Genomic DNA, 25,584 nt, shown 5'->3' with positions numbered 1-25,584 from the left:
CTGATTTATTAGCAGTTCTCAGGACCCCTAAATCCCAGAGACTTCATTTAAACTGAGAATTCTCAACTCTTGAGCTTATCACTCTCCAATATCAGAGTCCACGTTTAAATGAACAAATTCAGTAGTGGAAATCCTGAAATCCTGAAAATAACTGCAAGTAGAGCAGGAAAGATTAAGTAAAGGGATTAAGAGATACATGAGTTATCCTCTACAAAACTCATCTGGAGTAAACACTTATGTTCTTTTTGACTCTGCACTATAGAATTCCAGTGCTCAGTGGGACAAGGTGAGCAAGTAACATCTTCTGTGAATAGCATATACTGTATTCTGACAGGATCACACTGACACCCAAGAACAACTCCCATTGCCTAATTCACTTTAGAACATGGTTTGCGACCCCCTAACAAAAGATCACATTTTTCTCTGAACATCTCTCTCTGCTGAAAGCTCCCATAGTTTTTTTTTTTTTTTTTTTTTTTTTTTTTTTTTTTCCTCTGTCTTAGGATTGTTTTACTGTCTGGTGTGAGTCTATTTCCTCACTCATATAACAATGAGATTTTACAGTACAGTCGGTTTCATGCATCACTTCACTGCTATGACTAAAATGTAACCGAGCCTTGGTGTGATTGGTGTGAAATCCTGCTGCTTTACTTATCAAGGACTCAAACCACTGGAGTCCTTAATTTAAAACTAGAACTAAAAGGTTCTGTAGACTGGATGCAAATAACTTCAAAGTATTATTACAGAGTGTCTGTATCAGAGATTCAATTTAAAGGTAAGGTAGACATAAAAAGATGCACTGGAGCAGTAAACTGGATACTTGAGGTACAGTGTTTGTCCCTTCCTCCGCCTTACAGCCTGTGCTTAAATCCATCCTCATTTCAGATAGTGCTAAAGCATGTGGTTACCTTGAAGCATTGATCTTAATCAGATCAGAGACTTCAGCTAATACCACATTTTATTTAGAAGGGATGTTATTTATGAGAGGATTGGAGAGGAGAGAAATCATGTCCTGCTGGTCACTGATTAATTTTAAAAAGATAGTCTGTTAGGGTTTCTTTTAAAACTTTATCTCTTTCAAATTCATACATAGCCCTAACATTGTTATATCTGAGCATTTTACACTTTTTTAACACATTAAGCACAGATTCGGGCTGGGTAATAAGAGATGGTTGCTACCTTGCCACAATATTCCTATATGGTATATCATGGACATCTACAAGCAGGGCAAGGAGGATCCAGGGATCTGCAGAACAGCTTTTCCAAAGCTCAGTCTTTGGCAAGATTAAGGCACAAATCCATACGGAAGCAATGTCCAAGCACATGAAAGACAAAAGGGTGACTGTGAACAGCCAACAAAGATTTACCAAAGGCAAATTGTGATTAACCAATCTGATAGCCTTTTATGATGAGACAACAGTTTTGCTGGGTAAGGGGAGAGCAGGGGATATTGTTTACCTTGACTTTCGCAAGATTTTTTGACATAGCGTCCCCACAGAAACCTCATAGTCAGATTATGGAGCTATAAATGGGACAGGTGAACTGCAAGTTAGAAAACTGGCAAGACCAAGGGGCTCTGACAGTAGCGGTCAGCAATTTTGGAAGCACAGCAGTGTTGGTTACTAGTGGTGCTGCTCAGGGGACAATACTGGGGCCAATACTGCTAAACATCTTTACTGAACAATGCCCTGAACAATGGAATGGTATGAATCCTCGGCAAGTTTGCAGATGACATCAAACTGTGGAATATTGTCCACAGGATGGTGGGCAGGGCTGCCTTTCAGAAGGACCCCAACAAGCTGGAAAATGAGCTAGCAAGAACCTCACAGAGTTCAGCAGTGACAAATGGAAATGCCAGTGCATGACACAGAATAACCCCATGCATGAGTACAGACAGGCGAGAGACAGGCTAGGGAGCAGCTTTGCGTAAAAATTCTTGGGGTCCTAAGAGACAGCAAGTTGAACATGAGACAGCTATGAGCTATTGCAGTGATAAAAGCTAGCTGCACACTGAACTGATTAGGAAGACTACAGGCAGCAGTTGTAGGGAAGTGAAAGGGCATTGACATCACCAGCCATATGGACAGGTAAGGTTTAAAAACAGTCTGATTTCCATATGCTATGAAAGTAATATGGTTATGTGAAACTGGATTTCAGGACCATACTCGGTGTTAGACTACTATGAGGACAGGCCACATTAAGTACCATATGTATATACAGACATAAGGCCTGAATCCTTCAAGATGTTAAAATTCCTAACTCCCATTGAAGGGATTACCCGCATTATACAGGGAATGTAAAATGGTGCAGACACTCCTCAGCCACTGACCATCCTTTTATTGCTGCTTAGTAAAGTGAGCTACATCCTCTCACTTGGGCCTCCTGCAAGTCATGCAAACTAGGGCCAGTTTCTGCTAAAAATTCTAACTCTCACACTCTTTTTGGCAGCTAAAAAGAGATGTACATATGCAAGGAGCCTGTACTTGTTCACTGCAGGTTCAAATTTTGTGCATGAACAAGTAATGGGATTGCAATATAGTAAGAATATGGGGTATTAAGCAGAGGTCCAGAGACAATTCTAGTTTTATTCTCTTCCTTTTTTTCTGTGTGGCTTACAGTTTGTAACAAAGGCTATATTACTGTTTTGATTTTGACTCTCAGCTGTAAAAAATATTTTCCTATACAGTCTGAAATTTCTCAGAGACCGATGAATGTTTTTCATCCTCTATTCCCCATATTCATGATCCACTAGCATAAAAGTGTGTATCAAAGCTGTCTCAGGTAGAGGAGAAGCACCACACAAGCTGTCAAAGAAATTTAGAGCAGTGCTATAGCTGAATGAAATTGCAGAGTGATTGAACTTGAGTTGGAAGATTCAATCTCACATGTAAACAATCAAATCTTCCATTGCTTAAATCACCTAAATGCATTGATATTGATGAAATTATTATTCTTCACAGTTACTGCTGGCCAAACCCTGTGCCTTTAAGTCTTCAAGGCATATGGCTAATAGCAATCAGTGTTTCCTTGCACTTGCCTAATGATGTTGCAATAAGCACTTTGTCAAATTCACCCGAAAACTTTGAGAATTGTTCGAGTCTTCTTCTAGTAGGAGCTGGGGAAAAGATGCTGTGATTTGGATTTACTTTTGAATCACAATGCCAAGATAAACCTTCTCAACACTGCAACTATTATTTTAGAGGAATGAGAGATCATAATTTCAGTGGGATTATAACTGCCTGCATGAAACAAGGTTCACAGCATATGGGCCTATTATAGACTCACAAACCAATTATCAGCTGTGGTATGGGTCAAGAAGCTAAAGCAGGCCAACCCATCAGTGTCATAAGTGGACGTAGTTCTATTGAAATGGAATTGAACCAGCTTATTCCAATGATAAATAACACGCTGTAAGTTTCACTAGCTTTTAAAAAAGGGCTTAATAAGAAAAGCTTTCACTGCAGTAGAGCATGCTCTGAGTGACTGACAATAGCATCATGTAAAGCATCACAAAAAATCTCATTTGTCACGGTGGGGAAAGAATATTAGGTAGATCTAAATTATATTGTGAAACAAATGTGTGCAATATGCATGAACTTGGTTGCCAGTTGAAGAGGGGAGGAAGAAGTATAGCTAAATTATTATGATAGTGAGGTCAGCTATAATACACTACATCAGTATAAAAAGAATAATTTTAAGGAATATATTTTATTTCATATGACCTGTTTTTTTCCTAATAGTCTAGATGAGTCTAAGGCTGAATATTCATACTTTGAGAGTTTTTAAAATGCACCAATGGCTAGTAAACCTTTTTGAGTATATTTATACCTGCTGCAAATATTTTCAAAACACCTACTTGTCCTACTTTCATGTAGGAGGAACAAATCATATTTTATAGATAGATCTCTCATTTAAGGATTCTGAAATTATGTATTATAATTTTCATTATAATGTAAATTATACCATAGCCTTTCTTTTCAGCCCCCTTCTTCCAGTCTGGGTTTCAAGACTATATAGTTAACTTATAGTTAACTAAGTTAACTTATACTAGAGTATTTAATGGTAAACCTCAGTGCACATATGTAGAATTAAATTTCAAACATCAAGCACACTTGATGATAACAATTTCTCACTTCAGTAGTGTAAATAGGAAGAAACGCATTTAACTCAACAGAGTTGCATCAGTGTTATAAATGTGTGAGATCAGATTTTGTACATGAAATGGAGTTATCATATATACAGATTTAATCAACACACTCTTCATCTTTAAGTTTTGCAGGAGAGATCCAAGGAGATCAATATCAATATGTATAAATATCTGATGGGAGAGAGTAAAGATGGAGCCAGATTTTCCTCTGGAAGGACAAGAGGCAATGGGCAACGGACAAATCGAAACACAGGAAATTCCATTTAAACATAAGAAAAAACTTCTTTACTGTGAGGGTGGTTGAACTCTGGAACAAGCTGCCTAGAGATGTTGTGGAGTCTCCACCCTTAGTCCACTTAAACATAAGAAAGGACTTTTTTACTCTAAGGAGTTGAACTTTGGAACAGGCTGCCTAGTTGCAGAGTCTCCATCCTTGGAGGAAAAAATACAATTTAAATTCCATTTATCGTGTATTCTGTTATCAGAATTGATATTTAACAACACTACTTTTTAAACTCAATTTTCTGGGACCATTTGGTAAGGGCAGAGAGCTGGATAGAAGTGAAATCATTAGTGATTCATTTATATCATTTATACGACATGGTCTGAAAATGCTGAGAAAGATAGGCAACGATTACATCAAATCGTTCTAATCTGCCTCCAGGCAACTCTAAGGATAAAGAATAAACCCAAACTGGAAGTAGAAACAGGTAGATATCTGAAATAAATGATGATATAATCTATTGCTCTCTTTCCTGCAAGGTTACTTCATTGCCTATAAACATTCCTCAGAGATCTGGAGTGTCTATGTTTAAAAGCCACAGAGCATTTCTAATTTAAGGAGTTGTTAAAGCCATTTCCCTACTCCTGACATCATCCAATAACAAGCCTTCAATCTTGTCAAAACTTTACAACAAAAAAATAAATACAAAAACTGAAGTCTTTAAAGATTTGATTTTGGTAAGGTACTTTTGTCCGGATGGTTGCCAACAGTCAGCATTTCTGGCCTTTAGTTTGAAAACAAAAAGAAGTAAAATGGTTGTAAAACTCTTTTTGCTTACTCTTGGAGCCAAAACAAAAAATCCTGATAAAATAAATCATAAGTGTTAAAATAATAAACTGGAAAACTCTTTATGTTTTTACAGTGTTTTGTGAGGCAAGAAGGTGAATTATATTTACAGTAAATGCAGAAACCTCTATGCACCTGAAATTTCTGAAAGCTGCCAAACAAGGTCAGTGTGATTTTTGCAGCCTATATGATCAGCATGGATAAAAGAGCAAGTACTGTTTTATATATCTGTGGTTTTGCACAAGGCTAAATATGATCTGAGAATCAAATGAAATCTGGAGAGCAGAAGTGGTGCAGGATCCAGATTTCTTACCATCTTAAAAACAACAACAACAACAAAAAAACAGGCCCTTTATGTCTTTTTCATACATAAGCATCATGTCTGGAAATGGGAGACATACAGCTGATTACATCTTACAAACCCTTAAATGAGATCAAACTGATCTTGGAAGTGATGCAGTCTCTGTGGAAGATGTTAGGTGACATTTTCACAAAACATCAACTGTTGTGGTTGCCTAAATTTTTGACGTGCTAAAATGGAACAAAGTAAAGAGGTCTGATTTTTCAGTGGATGAGTGCTCAGACCTTTCATACAGATTCAAGTGCTAAGCCCCAAAATGGAGACAACCACCTATTTTGGAAAATGTAGGCCAAGGAGGTTGTGCATCTGTCAATATATTGTAAGTGCTTGAGATCAGTTTAACTAAGGTCTATACTATACTAAGGTCTACAAGTGACCTCTCTATCAGTAAACTCTCTTACCCTCCAGAGCTGGATGGACACATTCAGACTTCCTACTGGCAACGGCAGCTAGTCTTTGCTAACTCCTAATTCATGCTCAACAATGATCTGGGAGAATGCCCAAAAGCAAGCAGAGATCAGGTTGACAATTTAGCAATATGATGATTGTTTTTTAGTGCTTGGGAACTTTCTTGAAATTGTATTTCCCCTAAAATAAATGCAACATGTATGTTCTTTATCAGCTGAAAGTACATTAAGGACTCATAAATTAAGTTGTAATCATGGAATTAAAATCGAAAGAGGATGCCTGCTTAGCACATGCTTAGCATAGTAGGGATGGGATTTGGGAAGGAAATAAATTGAAGATTTCACAGAATCAAAACTGTGATTGGATATTATATTTTTAAAATTATACAGAAGAACACATACGAACACATCTTGGAAATGGAAGATATATTAAAAAGATAATTCAATTTAAATGAAACCTTTCACTACAGATCTTCAGTGAAAACTATAGTAACTGCCATTTTAAAGAACCCTGAAAGACCTCCTAGATCTGTATTTTCACATAAAAATCAATTTAATCAGCCCCTCCAGTGTGTGGTTAGTCCAGAAAATGACTGTCCCTTCTAAATAGTGTTTCTTTATCTCTATGGGTTTATACTGCTAGCTTAACATTCCTTTGCTTTACCATTTGGTGGATGATTTGAATGGAAGGAAACAAGAAACATAACTCAGAAATGTGTGCTTTGTTCAATTTCAGACAAAGATGTTAAACCATAATAATGTTTCCCGCCAACATAATGAAAAACAGTGAGATGTTCACATCCTAAAAAACCAGCTGCACATACAGGTGTCTGCACCAGATGCTTCCCTAAGCACAATGTGATAAAAGTGATTATTTCCCACTCAGCTGAGAACAATCCCAAAGCAGAGTATTTAAAGGAAGATGATAGTGCAGGTAATTAGGAGCCCCATGCCTTATGCACAAAACAATGTTTAAGAGAGCAAAGCTGAGAACCATCTGTCCTTTACATAGGGGTCTAAGTTTTTATTTGTGCATTTATCATAATGATGGGCAGTTTTCAGCCTGTTTTCCCAGAAAAGATCCTACTCCAAAAATGATTGAGGATTAAATTTCTTATTCCTGGTTGTAACAGGTAGTAGCATGCCTTATGTTTCCAGAAGGAAAAAGGGCACCAGAATACGATACTTGAACAAAGGATATTTCTGTGAGGAATGTAAGAAAATTCTGGCTTTATCCCAGGTGTATGCACTGTGGCTTTTCCTACCTTTGGACTTCCTGTCATGGTAGCTCCTGCCTCGATAGTGGTGGCCGCTGTCCGTGTACAAATTTTCAAGATCTTCTTGCCAGGAGTCTGGGTTAAAGTGTTTGAGTAGATCTTCCACTGTGTCAAATGCAGCAATGGTTTGATCCAGAGCTTCCGCCGTGAGAGTAGGGTCAGTCACTGATGGAGAGGGATAGGATACCCCCTAAGAGTGACATACATCTCAGTGTACTTGGAATAAATTACAACGCTGCTCAAAACAATTGACAATAATTACTTAGAAACTTGTCACATTGCTGACTGAATTGGGTCATCTTTTGAAGTCCTTAGCTGGGCCAGTCTATGGCAGGCCCATGTTATATTTTGGAAGGCAGAGAGACACTAAGCCAACTCCCAATCAAATCCCAGAGGAGGGTGCAAGGAGTGGCAGGATTACTACTGCTGGAAGTGCAGGCTATTTCAAAAAAGGTCAGATAAGGTTAGAAAAAATGCAAAGCTTTACCCCTGTCTTCCACAGGAACTGTCAATGTGTACACCAGTCCCTCCAAAGGGATGTCAGTTTGCGCACATGCAAAGATACAATGGAAGTATCTTTTGAAAACACTGTGATGGCCTTTATCACAGAATGGAGATATCTTGTGCTGGGATGGTGCCTTCATAGTGCCTCCAGCTCTATTTGTTAAGCCCAAATATGCAGATTAGAAACCACAGCAGAGAAAGACAAAGGCAATAATCCCACTCTTAAGAGTCTCTTAAGAAAGACTTACTCTCTACACGGTCAGTTTGGACTATAAATTTGGCTTGGTTAAGGACTTGAAAATATGGCCCTTTGCTACTAAGAATTAAATCTGTTATGAAACACTGATGGAAGGAAATTCCCCCATTTACCAAAACTAAAAGTTATTAAAGCACATGAGAAAAAATGTGATATTTTGACCTCAGTAATATAACAGTGAAAACTGTGAGTATATCATAATACCAAGTGGAATATTATTTCCAAGCAGGAAAGGCCAAGTATCACTATCTGAGCATATTTGACTGCCACTGAATTTGTGACATAACTAGATGTAAATAAAATAGTGCACTGATTTCATTTTTATTAGAGTCAACTTAAAACATTTTTCATAATCCTTATTTAAAATCAAAAATATTCAGTACCTTAATATCACATTTTTCCTTGTCCAAGCACAAAACCTCCTAAGATCTGGGTAAAATATGCACAGGAAAAGCAATTAATGTAGATCTGCTACTTTCTAAAAAAACAGAATCAAAATAACTATTTGTCCAATAAGAAGACTGATATAGCACAAAAGTTTTCAAATTTTCTTTTTTAAGTGAAAATACGGTGGAGGTAGGATCTGGAAAATGAAAGAATCCCATTTCCCCTGAAAACCAAGCTCTAAAATCATGTAGCAGAAATGTCATTTAAAATTAATGTCCCAATAAAATATTTTTACCTGATCTCCCAAGTAAGTACACATATTAAAATATTAATCTTTGTGATTAACTTTACTCAGCTAGGCAGTAATGGAAAGGACTACTCAGCTGAGTAAAGTTACTCACTTGCTTTCAGGATTGTGTCCTTCAGTAGATACAAAAACAGTTTTACAGTATATACAAAAATAGTTTTGCCGTATATATCTCTTTCAAAACAAAACTTTGTCAGCTAGTCATATCATAGAATTTACAGTCCTGGCATATGTTTGCTGAAAGTATGGAAAGTACGAATTATTAAACACAAGAAAGAAAAAAACCAAAAAGATTAGAAAAGCACGATCAAGAAAGCATAACTGCACTTTCGTACTTATTACCAATAGCACAAGAAATTTCAGAGGACGACTTGTGACTCTAAGGCTTCTACAATGCAGTGCAATACCAGACACAGTGCGGACGGCTCTAAAAATTCATGACCCACTAAAAGGGAAGGCATACAACAGAGAACCTCTGCGAAGCGATTTGGAATAAAGAGATGGGAGCCCCATGAGATGAAAAGCTCACACCAGTAAAGTGAAAACAGTGTTGCTATCTAAAACAATGCTGCCGGAGTGACGGTGTCGTATTTGGTCATCACACAGTATACTAGCACAGTCTTTTGAGGTTACCAAAAAAATACGCACTCACATGCTACTTGCTTATTGAAGAGAGCTCAGTGGAGCTAATGGCCTGTCTATGATCACAGCCCAACAGGAAAACTTCAGTCTCTGAGTCCCTTCCAAAAGTGAGAGAGGGAGGGTGAGGATCACAGAATCATAGAATCACTAAGCTTGGAAGGGACCTCTGGAGATCATCCAGTCCAACCTCCCTGCTCAGCACAGTCACCTAAAGCATGTTAGACAGGGTTGCATGCAGGCAGGCCTCGAATATCTCCAGAGAAGAAGACTCCACAATGTAAGGATGCTGACAGAACAGCAGCATTAAAAATGGTCTGCTCTGGTAACACAGCGATAGTAAGAAAATTCAAACATGTATGAGCACACTGTTGTACAGAGACAGCCTCACAGCATGTATACAACCCCCTTCTCTGAGATGTAACTAAAGCCAATGGTTTTGGCTCAGAAAGGAGGGGAGTGCTAGCCAGCAGGCCATAGGTGTGTGACTTAGAAGATGACAGAGATTTTTTTCATGTGTTCAACTATGCATTTCATTACAGAACTGCAGGTCAGACTGTGGATTTGCAGGGCATGTCAAACTAACACAAGCAGCAGGGATTCCACACTTTCTTTTCATATTAAAGATCCTACTCAAGAGATTTTTGCAGCCTAGTTCACATACAGAAGAAAGCTTAACTTTTTTCTCAGTGACAGCCAAGTCAAGAGGAATTATTACAACAGCTCAGATAACCTATTGGCAGCTACATCATGTGACAGACCCAAAAGTAGCTTCAAAGCTGCCAACCCAACTGCTTCTCTTTTGTCCTGCCAAGAATGAAATACTAGGTTTAGAAGAGCTTGTGCTATTTGTAATCTGGCTTCTGTGACTGCATCCAAAGAAAGAGCAAGAAGAATAGTGAAATGCAAGAAACAGCGAATAGCATATATTATCCGTATTATGTACCTCTTCTAGGTTTCTTAAAAGCATTGAACACACATTTAATTTCATGGGACACAATGCTATTTTTCTTTCTTGTCAGTGATTTTTCTCTTAATTTCTACTGCATTTTCCTCTATTCTATTATGAAATTCTGGTTGATGCTATCTTTCTGTATTGTGGAGGCACTTCAGTGTATATCTTAGTATCATCACAACATTACTTTGCAAATAATAGAAATTAACCTAATAGGAAGGGAATTTTGTTAATTTTTCCTTGTGTTTGTCATGCTGGGTTAAGGGTAGAAGTATTGTTATTAGCCTGCTGAAGAAAAACAAGAAATATGGCTTTGTGATATGACCCCAAGCCAGCAAGAATCTATTTGCTTGCCTTCAAATTTTCTTTCTGAGAGTTGCAATGTACTCAGATCCTAAAATGAGTCTTCGAGCTGCCTGCAGGTTTGAGAGACAAAACTTAGATAAACCAAACCAAGTTCTTCTTTTAATATGAAAAGAATAACGGATTGTTGGTTTCGGGCTCCTTATGATGTTACTGGGCTCCTTATGATGTTAAGGATAATTAAATATGGCGTTTTACACTTACTTGATCTCATTTTCTTATCTACCTGATGAGGGAGCTCTCAGCTTACACTTTCAGACATCGGTGTACCATATTTTTAAACAAAATATTCTATCAGATAAAAAATGCACTCGCTTTGTTAAAACACGTTAGAATGAAAAATTAGTTTATGTCTTTCAGCAAGATAGTCTCTTAGTATCTCTTGCTTGGCACATCGAATAGAACTCAACCCTGACAACATTGCTTCTCAGAACTTCCAGCTCAAATAATTCAAGGCTGTCAATGAATTGTATCATGAAGAGCAAGTGTCAGCTGCAAAATCAGTTTAAGATTGACTTAACCTCTTCCGATTTCAGCAATCCAGAATTTTCTCTCTACTCACTGCCTGCCCTGGAACACCGATCAGAAGAATTTACCCATATTTTATTTACTGCTACTCCACTGGCATCACTAAAATGGCATCACTAAACCATTTTCCATGTACGTTTGAAACATCAGTCTCCCTTGTCAAGACTGCTTTCAGCATTTATCCTCCTTCTGTATGTTATAAGAGGAGCAATCAGCTGCGAGCATGATGCTGACCAGCCAGTAGTAGAAGACTGCCTCTTATTATTAAGCCTGATGCTATATTGCTCTTCCCCCCAATGTGGACTTAAGATTTAACTTACTTGAGAAATGTAGTGAGGGACAGATTTTTGGTCTATGGCAAATCAAATGTAATGAAGAGAAAGGAAAGATTATATACTGGTTTCCCTGTTTTTTCTTTTTTCTTTTTTTCTTTTCTTTTTTTTTTTTGAGTTATATTTCATTGCTCAATATAGAGATTTAAAATGCAGTATTTCTCACAAATACTAAAAAAGTCTTCAGTATTGACAATGAAAAAGCATATCTATTCTCCTACTACCTTGCTACAGTCTTCTATTTAGGTCAAGACATTTTATAATTTAAAATCTTAAGGAGTTCCTATCTTGTATTTTCTTCTTGGCAGGACGAATCTGAAAGCAAGAAGTGTTTTCCAATCGCTATCTCATATGGCTACAACAGCTGCTGGCATATCTCGAGTCTTTTGTCCTTTAAAAACTCCTACCTAAAACTAAGCTGAGTTTGATGAACATTTCTTATTTTATCCCCTGCCTGACATTGAATACATGGTTCCTTTGTGCAGGTTCCATTACAGTGAGGTGAACTGAAGCCACCTCATCAATTCATTTATGGGCGAAATAGTAACAAACTACTTACTGAAACAGAGCTTGTGACTGACTCCCAGTTGGTTTCTGAAGCTGCATGCTGGAAATCATCCTAAGAGGAAAAACCCACAGGAAAAATCACCATTAAGGCAATGTCCTAATTAACTATAGAACCTAAAAAAATCTCAGCATTCTACACCTTTCACCTTTTTTAACCCTCTTCCCTAAGAGGCCCTTGCCATATGCCATTCTTAGATCTTTTCATAGGATAATGCTAGTGTTCAGTTTCCTCCCTTTTCATTTTTTATAAACCAGATTCTTGTAACCTTGTTGGGGTAAGGATAGGCGTTATTACTATTTTTAATTAGCTGTATGGCATTTCGCATAACACTACATTACATTTATCTTCTAACATTTACCCAAGATGACTTACTCTAGAGACAATACAGGCATACTAATAGTCCGGGACTATTTAGCCATGGTGAGAAGCAGGGTAGTCTAATCTGTCTGAAATGTAGTCCTAACATGACTATAGTGCTTTTGGTGTTTGTGATGTACTGAACTCGCTCGTCTGCGCAGAACACTGAACGGTGCCATCTCCTTTATGTCAAAAACCACAGCCACAAAATATTTCTTTTAGAAGTCTGACAAGCACACACATACATACACAAAAAGCATTTATCATTAATTTCACAGAATCACAGAATAGTTGGGGTTCTATAGGAATCCTGGCAATCATCTAGTCCAATCCTCCTGCTCAAGCAGGGTCACCTAGAGCAGGTTTCTCAGGACCCTGTCCAAAGATGGAGACTCTATCATCTCTCTGGGCAACCCGTTTCAGTGTTCAACCACCCTCACAGTGAAAAAGTGTTCTCTTGTGTTCAAACAAAATCTCTTGTGCTTTAGTTTGTGCCCATTGCTTCTCATTCTGTCACCAAGCACCACTGAGAACAGTCTGGCCTCCAAGCACCACTGAGAACAGTCTGGCCTCATCCTCTTTACACCATCACATTAGGTATGTATGCACATTTAGAAGGTCTCCCTCATGAGCCTTCCCTTCTCCAGGCCTAACTGCCTCAGCTCTCTCAGCCTCTCCTCATATGCGAGATGCTCCAGTCCCTTTATCACTTTGTGGCCGTTCGCTGGACTTGCAGCAGTAAATCCATGTTTTTCTCATACTGGGACAGCACTTCAGATGTGGCCACAGTAGTGCTGAACAGAGAGGAAGGATCACCACCTCTGACATGCTTTAGACATCTACAAAGCAGACCTCTAATCTAGTGAGCCTTGTTTCCATTTACAGTCAACTGAAACTAGCGTTTTTAGATTTGATCTATTTTAGAGGCCTAATTTGGGTTAACATGAATTGCATTCTAAAAAAATGTTTTTTCTTATAAAGGGAGCCTGGCGTGACTAGCTTAGATACAGATGTCAAAATTGTAGATACTGACAGTTGGTCAGCTGAATCCAAGGTTACTTCTCTAATCAGTGAAGGGCAATCATTACTTAAATAGAACATTTTTTTTCAGTTTTGTTAATTTCCAGCTGGAACAATTAAACTATGAAAAAATGGAAAAAGAAAGCAGCATTACTGAATGATCAACATGAATAGGCAGGTCAGAAAATTGGATGAAAGAGACAGCTTACCAAGATTTTCATTAAATATAATTGAATTTCATAATTAAAATATTTAAAGATTTAAAGAAGACAGGGCTGAATGCTTGGGCTCACCATTTTACACTGAGTAAATATCTGCTGTGCATTTTTTAAGCTGGTAACCTAAACGGGAAAATGGAAGGCTAGCTGCTCAGCTGATGCTCTCTTGAATCAGTTATTATGTTGGACCATACACACATGCACATCTTCAATTACTTCTTACTAATGCAAATGATAAAACTGATCACATAATCTGCTAGTCCACCAATAAATTTCTCCTTTAGTCAAAAAGAAATAGACCTGGTTTCAAAATTAAACTTCATATACATGGTAACTTTAATCTTCACTTCCTGTAGAAAACTACCTAAATGTCCTAAAAATCACAAGATTGTTTATTCAATAGTTACTGTTTCTTCTTCCTTAAAATACTACTTTTCTTCAAACTGGAGACATCAATGCTTTAGTCATTTCTTTACAGTTAGTATAAATTAGCACATCAAACTGTAATGTTACTAACTGAGCAATGAAACTGCAGAGTTATTAAAATGTTATTAATTAGAGTGGCCATATTCTTCTAAGAATACAGACACAAAATGTTGCTAGTTGGCTAACTTGGTCCATTCCCTGTAAATTTTGTTGCCCAGTGCTACATCAGCCACACTTTAAAGTACATACAAATGGATTTAAAACAATCATGGATTCTCTTGTAACAGTTGCCAGTTGCAAAACTTGGAAATCATTTCCTCTCTGTCATTAGCTTCCATTTAGCACTTCCAGAAAGAAGTGGCATTGAGTTCTGAAGCATTATTTTAAAACAGGACAATCTGCCTCATTGAACGTCTAGAAAAGACTGCAGACAAGGAATAATTTTGTGTTTGAAGTGACTGTCCCCTTGTGTTATCTAATTGTAGACATCAAAACTGTTTCTTTAGTCTATGATTCTTTGAGATGGCTGATGCCAGGAAACCACTCCAAAACTTTAAGAGAGCTATGTGTACCACCTGCTTCTTGGATCTCAAACCTGATGACTGCACATTTTGACTCTGTCATTATATTTCATCTGCATAAACTATTCATGACTCGATGGCTTTGTTCCACCATCACTTAAGGCAGCTGCAATCATTCTTGGCTTCTCAGAGCTTTCAACCTCTACAGTTTGAAGACTATTATTATCTATGGCTTCTGCTTGCAGCTATTTCAAGTAATGATATCAAAGTGGATCTCATCATTTCAAAATTCTCTTCTCCTTTCTTACCATTGTCCCTAACAGAACCTGGAGGACAAATCTGTTTTCAGTGTTATCTATTGAATAGATCTACCTTGTTCATGTAGACTTGCACATGATTGTCTTCTTCACTACTTAAAATGACATTAAAACATCCAGTTATAACACAAAAACATTTTACATTCTTTTCAGTGTTGTACTAGAAAAATAGAGTGGCAATAATTTGGCTACATCACTCTGACAACACTACTTTTATTTTTGTATGAGTGTCATGGTAACAATTCCTTACTTGAGACTTCAGCAAAGCATCTCAGCTGTTCTACAAACAGCAAAAATGTAGGTAAAGCCACAGGGCTACCAATCATCTTCTGATGGCTGCTGTTTTTATTGAGGAAAAACTATTTTCACCTCTGAACTTTCAGAATTACAGCTCAGTGAGAAAAACCCTGAATCAGTCCTCAGGGTTAAATATGTATGGGCATTGATGTATTGTTGGTGGTTCTGTTTCAGACAAAGATAAGCTGTTCTTCCTTCACAGACTGACTTTGTCCACACCCTGTCTCTGACCAATGACATCAGATAAGTGAGAGGGAGTCATGGGGAACACTCTTTGTTTCACCAAGGGCTTTCACAAGTGGAGATCATGAAGAAGAATTTCTGCTCTCAAAGATATATGAAACCTGAAAAACAGAGAAAAAGGGAGAAATAACCCTATGTATCAGTACAGGCTGGCGGCTGACCTGCTGGAAAGTAGATCTGTGGAGGACCTGGGAGTTCTGGTGGATGACATGGTGACCATGAGCCAGCAATGTGCCCTTGCAGCCAAGAAAGCCAGTTGTATCCTCGGGTGCATTAGGAAGAGCGTTCCAGCAGTTGAGGGAGGTGATCCTGCCACCTTGCTCAGCCCTGGTGAGGCCACATCTGGAGTGCTGCATCCAGTTCCAGACTCCCCAGTACAAGAGAGACATGGAATTACCGGAGAGAGTCCAACTTAGGGGTACCAAGATGATCAGAGGACTGGAACATCTCTCTGCTGAGGAACGGCTGTGAGGGCTGGGCCTCCTTAGCCTGGAGAATAGAAGACTGAGAGGGGATTTTATCAATGTCTATAAATACCTTAAGGGGGGGTGTCAAGAGGATGGGGCCAGACTCTTCTCAGTGGTGCCAAGTGAGAGGACAAGAGGCAATGAGCACAAACCGAAACATAGGAAGTTCCACCTGTGTTTCCTGTGAGAGTGACAGAGCACTGGAACAGGTTGCTCAGAGAGGTTGTGGAGTCTCCTTCTCGGGAGATCTTCAAAACCTGCCTGGATGTAATCCTGTCTAACATGCTCTAGGTGACCCTGGTTGAGCAGGGGGGGTGGACTAGATGATCTCCATAGGTCCCTTCCAACCTCAACCATTCTTTGTGATTCTGTGAGACAGAGCTGGCTGCAGCTCCACAACCTGTACCGGTGCAGAGCAAGGACCAAGCCATAGTGTGGTTTGGCTGTGTCAGTGGAAACAGGCAGGGCAGCTGCTTCTGGAGTTGTTGGGAAGATGTCAGGCATGAGGCTGGGACCTATAAAAGTCCAGTTTGAGGAAGAAGCCCACTCACTCCACTGTACCATGAATCCAACAAAATACATGAGTCTCTTTCAGCCAAGCTGAATTACTGCCTGGTCCTCAAATTAAGAACAAACATCTAATATTTCTGTCGTTCTTACTCTTCTGTACACTCTCTCACTATAATCCGTTTTTTCATCATCTCTGTGCTTGACATTTACCAGGTCTGATGCTTGGGATAGGCAACAACTGCCACAGGGTAGACAAAATATATCTGTAGCTCTCCATTGAATGAAAACAAGCCCTAAGCTCTGCATATGCTTCTCTCAACTCTTTCTCCCAATCTATTGGTCCCAGAAGTAATGGCATTAGGCTAGGTAAAAAATATCCACAGGGCATTGTAACAGGAGCAGAAAAGAAGTGAGGGGAAAAAAGATAAAAATTAAGGTGTTCTTTGGCCAACTAAAAAATAACATGAGAAGGAAGAAAAAAAAATAACAAAAAACGAGCCTAGAGAAACTGAAAGTTTTGAGCTCTGTCTATGTACATTAGCTTTGTGATATTTAGATGCTGCAGCTACAAATTGTACAATAGAGTAGCAGCTTTTAGAAGTTTGCAGAGGTGTAAGACAAAGCGGGTATGCTAAGGCAATCTGTACTAAGCAGCAACGAAGATTCTGCAAAATCAAATCAGAGGTGAAATACGGCATGTCCAAAGACATCCAGTGCAGAAACAAAAAGGCGGTTGGCTCTTTTAGTAGAACATAGGATTTAAAGACTAGGACAATGGAAGACCTGTAAAGTAAATCTGAGGTAAATTATAACTTGATGAAAAGGAGATGAGATTATCCTAACATTTAAATTAATAAAAGAAAACTCACAAATATTTTTGAACAATAGTGAACATGCATCTATTGCATTCAGAGCAAGGCAAGTAAAATCACCTGTCTGCGGACAGGCAGGTGATAAGCAGATAAACTTACAATTGTAGTTGGTATATCAAGTTAACTCTAATCTAGTCATGAGAGCTTTCTTTTTCTTTTTCCCTGTAACAAGTCTTAATGCTTTCTCTGAAAGTTGAATTTACAGATATTATATTTTATATAGAAAACGACAGATATTTTAAGCAGATAAAGCCTAAGCTCAAAATGCACTGTATAGCACTAACTGTTAGGTCAAGTAACATACAAAAGAGAAGTCATTCTATTCAAAAATAAGCTGTGATAAATACTCAGGTAGGTACAATTCTACCGATTCATTGTAATTTCTCATGCAACATTTTAGTATAGTCCTATTTATGTTCTAAAAGATAAATAAAAAGATAAGAGATGTATTTTCTGAAATATGTCTCTTTTACCATACTTTCAATCCATTTCATTGCTAGATTTCACTTTCTTGTCAGTGTGGTATTTATTACCAGTTATTATAAGGATGCTGAAAGATACCTACTTTCCTACAGCAGGCTACTGACTAGGAACTGAGAGGTTGCATTCTTCTTATCTACAGTAGTGGTAAAATGGTCTTTTCTGGTGATCAGGCTTTAAAATAAAAGATGATAAATTTGGAAAGTATACAACAATGATTACTTGTAATCTGGAAATCATGCCTTGCAACAAAAAACGAAATGGAGGTCTGTAATTTTCAAAAGAGCTAGAGGTAACTTAACCTTGTATTTACAGATAATAATCTGCAGTTAGCTACAAGCGGCTATTACCAATACTAACCTGCTATTTTATCTAGCAATGCAAGCATTTAACAAAATCAGGTGGCTGTAATCTGAAGAGAGCAATATTCAAACTGGAAGTAAGATAATATTTTACCACTGATGACAACCATTACTGGAACAGAGAAGAACTGAACAAATAACTTTAAACTTACTGAATATTTCTTTCTATTTTTAGTGTAGTCTTATAAAGGCAGGCCATCTAAGACACCACTACTCTGCAGCCAGTAACAAAAGGTCAGACAGTCACCAAAGTGTGCCTGATCCCAAATGTGACAGTGTGACTTTTGCTCTGTAGAAAAGACATACATTCAGTTCCTAAAGCCTGTTACAATCTTATTATCAATTATAACTAAGTTCTTACTAGTGAAAAAAAGGCATATAAAATCACTGTTGATCTGTTTTGGCGTATTTACCAGTTAGAGCTGAAAAGGAAGAAACATAGAGTACTTAAAATTTCCAAAGTTTAAAGCTGTAACAATAACTTGGTTAACTGCAGTTTGACAGATTTATTTACGAAAAGTAGAAAAAAAATATAAAGAACAGTTGTGTTTCGTCAATACTTTTCTTCCTCCTTCATCTAGTTTTGGAAGTAGGGGTGCATATTATGCATTGCTGCGTGCATATTATGAAAGAACGAAAGACACTGACATTTAAAAGATCCCTCTAAAAGGTCAGAGCATATTTGCCCAAATAAGACAATAGCTGTGCCTTTGAAAAATCAGATATCATCTAACATTAAACTGCCTGTAAGCTCCCCATTTGATGCACAAGCCCATGAGAGGGTGCACAGGACTTTATGGGCATGCTGTGCAAAGTGTTCATTAGCTTGAATTTTTCTGTTTATCATGTAGGCCTGTTCTTAGCTCTCCATGTACAAGGGACTTTTTTGTTTGCTAATAGCTACTCTGGTGTATACTGCAGTTAAGTAATTGTAAATAAAATATAAATCAACTAATATTCATTGTAAATACTCTGCAGTCCTTCCTCTACCATTTTTACCTGAATGTTGGATTTCAGCTCTGAATTTAAACACAGGGTCACACAGCTTGAAAGGATCTTCCAGGTTATCAGTTCCAGCACCCTGATTATTTCAGGCAATGCCATCATCACAAACTGCTCACTGTCCATTTTGAATCTAATGAGGTTTTCTTTGCTTCTCAAAATTCCTCAGACTGGATGGCTGTTTTCAGGCTAAATTTATCTTTATGCCCTTATATAAGTGCCAGTTTTGTCCTCCTCTTCCTCTCCTGGGTTTGCTTCTTGCAGTGCTTGTGAAGAGGTGCTATACCTCCTCTAAACTTCTGTTTTATTACACTAAGTAAGCCAAGTTGTCTTAGTCCTCAATAAGAAATATTCTCTTTTCCCCCACTATCCTGTAGCTGTTCCCTGAACCCAGTCCAGGAAATATGCAGTTGCACTGTACTATGGGGACCAAAACTGTACATAGTATTCCTTAAGAGACATAACTAGTGCCTCATTGATAATTTATATATCTAATACACCCGGCAGCTTTCTTCTCTCCTCTTTGCTAACTGGTGAGATCCACTTCACAGCAAATATTTTTGTTATTAAGCTTTATGTGAGTGAGTTTTGTTCTTTGGGCTGCTGCACTTAATTCTAAACAAATTATCTGTTTTTCAAAGTTATCCAGCTCTTCTTCTGTGATATTTTGACTGTCCCATTCACAGGTGATGCACTTCAGGCCTGTGTGCACTACAAAATTCATTTAAATGTTCCTAAGAAAGACTGGAAATAAAACGAGCTGTAAGACTGGCCCCTGAGAAACTCTTATTGGTGAACTCTCTCTGATTTGAAACTCCCTCTCATTACAGCATACTGTCACTTCCTTGATTGCCCTGTGGTTCTTTTATTAATTGGCATCTCCTACAGGATAAGTAATTGTTTCCTGTGTTGTACTGCAAGAGACGCTCCTCTGAAGTCCAGTTAGATCTGCTATATAGATTTTTCCTTTCAGACTGTCTCTCCAGTCTGGCACAATTACCTTTGATAAACAGATGTGGAATTTTTTAGTTTTTCCTGTACTTTCTATTTCCTGTTTCTGTCTTCTCATACCTTCCTTCATGACAAATACCACGTACGTTTTCTAGGTCAGACTAATGAGTGTGCAGATGCCCTGGTCACTCTCCCCATGTCTGTGTTATAGGCCATTACTGAATAACGTATTTCCACAGGAGCTCTGCTTCACCTTATCTCATTTAAGGGATGTAACTGAGGTATGTTAAGCTAAGATTGTGGCTGCTCACTGCTCCCTTTATATTACAGAGATCTTAGCTTCCTGAGGTGACTCCTCTCACCTAGGGCCTCAGGTTTGCAGTGCCCACCTCGCAGCAGCAACAGAGTGCTGAAGGCAATCTACCTCCTTGGTCACCTCAGGGCAGTGTCTAAGGGTCCCCAGCCATGGCCCTTCCCCATTGGAGCTTCTTGCTGGCAACCCTGAGACCCCCCTGCACTGGCTAGACTGGGTGGTGGGAGCAGGCCTCGGGGAGCTGCAGATCAGAGCAGCATATGGGAAAAGCAAGGCAGAAAAGCTCTCAGATCAGCCTTGCGACTCAGTAATTCTCCCTACTTGAAAGGAGAGACCCCAAGCCTGAAACTCATCCTCAGTTCAGAATCCAGTGCCCTTGAGAGGACTTTGGTGAACTTCTGTCATTCTGACTGACAGGTTTTTGGAAGCAGCCTCCCTGGCAATAGGCGAACCTGCTCTGAGCAAAAATGAAAAAAGCTGACACTTCACTTGCCCTGTAGTGTCCAGGTGGGCAAAAAATGTCCTTCAGAATTAACAGAAGGCAGTGACAGCTGGTTATTTCAAGTCCTCCTTGTTGACATGACTCTTTCTAAAAGGGACTGTACTGAGTGGTCCTAATATGAAGGCTAGAAGGAAAATATATTAATGGAAGAAAATCTCCTAGGAGACAGCTTTTTATTTTCTATCTTCCTATTGCTTAGATTTCTACTTTTGTTTAGGCATATATGCACATTCTATAGACAGTGGAAAATATTCATTTACAAATATAGCCTAACTTAATTTAATATTCCAAGTTTTCTGTGGTTCTGTTACCATGATATGCTAAGTGCTCTAATATGCACATTCAAATTTGCAGATGAGATTTGGGAGAAATGAGGAGGAATAATAACAACGAAACACTCTAATGGAAGCTAACCAAATTTAATTCTAAAGCTGAGGACACAATATAAAAAGGTACGGGTAAGGGACATTAGCTGTCCTAGCAGCAATCCCAGCCTATTGATTTCTTGTGAAGGTTTCATTTGTTTTTCAGCTCTCTCCCAGAGGATGCCGTTTAATTCTGCAGTAAGCATGCAGCAGAAGCATGTGTCGTGTTTCAGAGATAATGCAAAGCAAAACAATTTGTTCACCCTCCTGCTTTGACTGGAAGGCATTGAGTTTTTAAGGACAACTAAAAAAGACTGCTGTATCAACTTTCTAAGATGCTAATCATAAAAAGTAACATAAAAATATAATCTCTGAAGTAGGCAAGCACCATCTTCTGCTACCTTTTCTAGTTTTCTGATGAGATCAAAAGCTGTCGATTTACTGCAAATAGCAAAGGGTACTGCTTATTTGGAATTTCTTTTAACTTGAGTTTAGTCTAAATAGTTAGAGTAAGGAAAATAAACTTCAACTGCCAGCACCAGTTCTGTACCCACAGAATGAACTAACTGTTCAAGCTAAATGTAAGTGCCTTAGAAATAGTCACACTTCTAATTTATTTTATGTGCTATTCTTACAACCATCACTTATAGGTAACATTAAGAATGAAGACCAGATGAAAAGAAAACATTTGACATTTGCCACATTTTTGCAGACAATCTAACTAAACAAACTTAACAATTGTTGCATCAACTTACCGAAAGCCAGTCTGGGAAATCCTTCTAAACACTGAACTGCAATCATGATCTCAGGGACAGCAAGATATATGCTGGATCAGAATTAGTGCATGATACATTTTATTTAAATTCAGATTAAATACAAGCATAATCAAATAGACTGAAGATGGCAATAGAATTACAATAGGCTAAGTACTTCCAAAGGAATGAAAATCAAGAGGAACTATTTATTTCAGATTTATACTAATGACGTGGAAAATGTCACAGGAGTTGCAGTTGGGAAAAAAATGCTATTTTATACAAAGAAATATGCTGGGACTAAGAGAGGTCAGAAGCAGAGGCAGGAAAGAAAAATAAGCCTTCATTTAGAAGACTGTAAATGGAGAATAAAAGAATCAAAATCAGATAGTGCACTTGATGGCACTCACAAATTCAGAAGGACAAGAGCCTAGACTAAGAAAAGAGGAAAAATGTGAAGCTAATCCACAATGCGTTGTGGTGGCATGACACACAAGGTGACTGGACTGCATACCCAATTCCGTCATGCTAGGGTGAAAGGAGAAGGTTCTCCATGTAACAAGAGGGATACCACACCATCACACATCACAACACCTCACAGTGCTCCCAGAAGAAGCAGGCAGAGGGTGGGGCATATGTCCTCACTGGTGGTGGGGAAACACCTGATGTCTCTACCAGGTTCTCATGGCTGTAGAAGAGGATCATTCTCTAAGAATCTTATCTAGAAACCAAAGACAGGTAGTCCCCAGACAACAGGCACATCCAGTTATTTTTAATCTGTCTAGTTGTGATATCAGTATCAATGAAATTGCAAGAGGTAGCTTTATACCCTGTTTATACCAGTGCCAAAGTGGCACCAAACTCATGCTGAACAGCCTCACAGCACTAGTCTGAGCAGCTAGGCTGTCTCACATGTACTTTCCATGGTAATAACTATCACTCATGGTGTTGTCAGTGAGTGAAGAGAAAGAAAAGACCATTCTCTGTGGAAGAACTCACTAACACATCTACATTAGTGAATAAAATGAATGAGAGATCAATCAGACATGGCATACTTCATGTCCTAGGACACAACCATCATCTTGCAAAACAGAGTGGTCCCAACAAACTACATACTGGAAATAGCCCCAGGCCCATGCTTACCCTCACTAGTCAAAATTATGGCAAGGATGTGCTAAAAACCTAACAGTGCAAACATCTGCTGCCTGTGCTTTGGCATTTAGTCATTATATGACTCACAGCTGGGCTTCAGAAGTCCCTAGAATCAAGAACATCCAATTGAGACCTTCAGTTTTAGAAAAATTCCCACTGCAGAAGCATTTTTTACCACATATAATCTGAGAAATACACCAGAACACAAATATTGATTAAAAATAAACATTTTTGTAGTTAATAAGGTAAGTTTTTAAAAAAAGACATCTGCAGCTGAAGAGCGCAAAGAAACCTTGAAAATAAGTTTTGCCTGCCACAAAATGTCAGTTTGTATATTTCAAATATTTCCTCAAACAAAAATTATGAAAATGAAATAATCTTGTTTTCCAGGATCACACAAACATTGGATGGCATTTAGTTCTACTGAAAATGAACTGACAGCAAGATACAAAGGGTCTACAGATCTAAAAAATATTTTTAGTTTCCAGTGTTGCTATTGCAAATTCTGGTCCTGTGTAGTTACAGGATCAGCATCTCTAATTAAGCATTGACTAGGACTGCATTATTTTTTTCCTTGGTATTACAGAAGATAGAAAATGTAATAGATCTGTTTTTTTGGCATGGCATATGAGCTTATGCTCAAAATCAGTTCAGCCTGGAGAGAATATGTGACTTCAAAAATAGACAAGCGATTGTAGGCAGGGAACTATGACAAAAACCAAGGCACTAGGTTTGAGGAGGGATTTGGTCCAGTAGAACAGAGTTCAGCACCAGGTAGGGGCTAATTTTATGTAAGAACAATGTCATATAGCCAAAAAATTCTAATAAGATTTATCCTATCAAGTCTAAAGTGACAGAAGCCCAGCCACTAACAGAAGATGAGTGTGATATGCCTGCGTAAGGGAAAAAGAGAAACATTCCCTAACATACCTTTCATCTGTGTTATTATGGTAACATGCATGGACTGTATAAAGTGTATAAAGTGCTCAAAGCAAAATAGAAGCTGTAAATTTAAGAAAGAATTATGCATAGAAAATATTAACCAGATTTATACAGCACTGCAACTGTATTTGAAAATATGTTGTACAGCATGAAGGTCATTTAAGTCAGACGCAAAGCACTAAGTAGAGAACAGTAAGACTACAGGCTTGCAAGTACAGGCTTCTCCAGCGTGGGGGAAGGGCTTCTTGGATTACATAAACCTGGAAGAGCAGTGAGTCAGATTAAAAATAAAAAATGTTAGGGAAGTGCAGGCATCCTGAGAGCTCCAGTAATAATGCAACCCAATGAGGTGCAAGCTAGAAGCCTATTCTCACCTGCCAGACTAGCTGAGAGGAGTAAAGAGAAATTCAGAGGCTCAGCACAATCCAGAACTGAGGTTGGTTATTTCACCTTCCTGCTTTGTAATGCTGTTTCCGCCTTGTATTCACAAAATTCCTTAAACCAGAGGGAATCTAAGTCTGACAAGTACAGAAAAAAACGTATCCAAATAAAGCAGTATGGTAGACAAATTCCTTTGTTTAGTAATCTTAGTTTGGCAATAAAGCCCACATACCAGTACAGAATCTCAGATGGAAAGCACTAACAGTACAGGGCATTTCTATAGGTCCCTTTATGAGTTAATCCTGTGGCATGTTACGAAGGGTTGTTGTGCTTCTCAGAGACGAGAAAACTTAAGGCCGTGACAAGTCGCCACAGCAGGCCTCACTGCTGTCTTCACTGAGGATTGGTGGAAACACCATAAATATTATCAGATTCTGATAAGGAGAAAATTGCACTGGAAAAATGCAACCCAGTATGTTCCAAATTTATATGCTGAAGGAGGAACCTAGGAGACTTTGTTGCTTAAAAGTAGACTGAGCTGACAGAGGAAAACAAATTAAAAGTATGCTGTTACAGCAGTCAAACTTGCTATTCTCATACAGACCTGCCCAAGCATGGTACCATAAACAGGCAGGCAATTCTCTCCCCACAAACAGTCCCAGTGACACTTGATTCACCAGATACAGTTCCCTTCACTACTACAAAGTATTATATACAATAAAATATAGTAATATATATTTTATAATATATACTACAAAGTATATATTTATTATATATTGTAAAAAGCTGTGAAACTGATAGTTTTGTAAAGAACATCAAAAACTAGGTGGAGATTGGATAGCCAGAATTTTTTTGAATAATTAAAAGCTAAATATGGACATTACTGCTTGACTAAGCAATAGACAAAGAAGTGTGAAAGTACACTACAAATATCTGAAGGAGATAAACATCCACAACAAAAAGATTTCCTTATCATAAATTAGGAAGAAATATAATTGCATGCAATGGTATAGCATTAAAAAAGGGAAAATTAA

At 38.2% G+C, this 25,584-nt stretch overlaps 1 protein-coding gene across 3 annotated transcripts in view; it reads right to left on the bottom strand.

The window, feature by feature from the left end:
• PDGFD (platelet derived growth factor D) overlaps nucleotides 1-25,584 on the bottom strand; it is a 148,237-nt gene that overhangs the window by 17,401 nt on the left and 105,252 nt on the right. For 2 of the 3 annotated variants that reach the window (XM_062567277.1, XM_062567278.1), the window contains exons 4-5: nucleotides 12,092-12,151; nucleotides 7,250-7,451 (exon numbers count right to left, since the gene is read on the bottom strand). In XM_062567277.1, coding sequence (XP_062423261.1) covers nucleotides 7,250-7,451; nucleotides 12,092-12,151 — 262 coding nt within the window. The remainder of the gene's footprint in view (nucleotides 1-7,249; nucleotides 7,452-12,091; nucleotides 12,152-25,584) is intronic. The other variant, XM_062567279.1, reaches the window with a different exon arrangement.

The sequence above is a fragment of the Rhea pennata genome, chromosome 1 (genome assembly GCF_028389875.1).
Source record: "Rhea pennata isolate bPtePen1 chromosome 1, bPtePen1.pri, whole genome shotgun sequence".
Taxonomy (NCBI): Eukaryota; Metazoa; Chordata; class Aves; order Rheiformes; family Rheidae; genus Rhea; species Rhea pennata.
The sequence above is the reverse complement of the archived record's forward strand: the minus strand, read 5'-3'. Positions and strand labels throughout refer to the sequence as shown.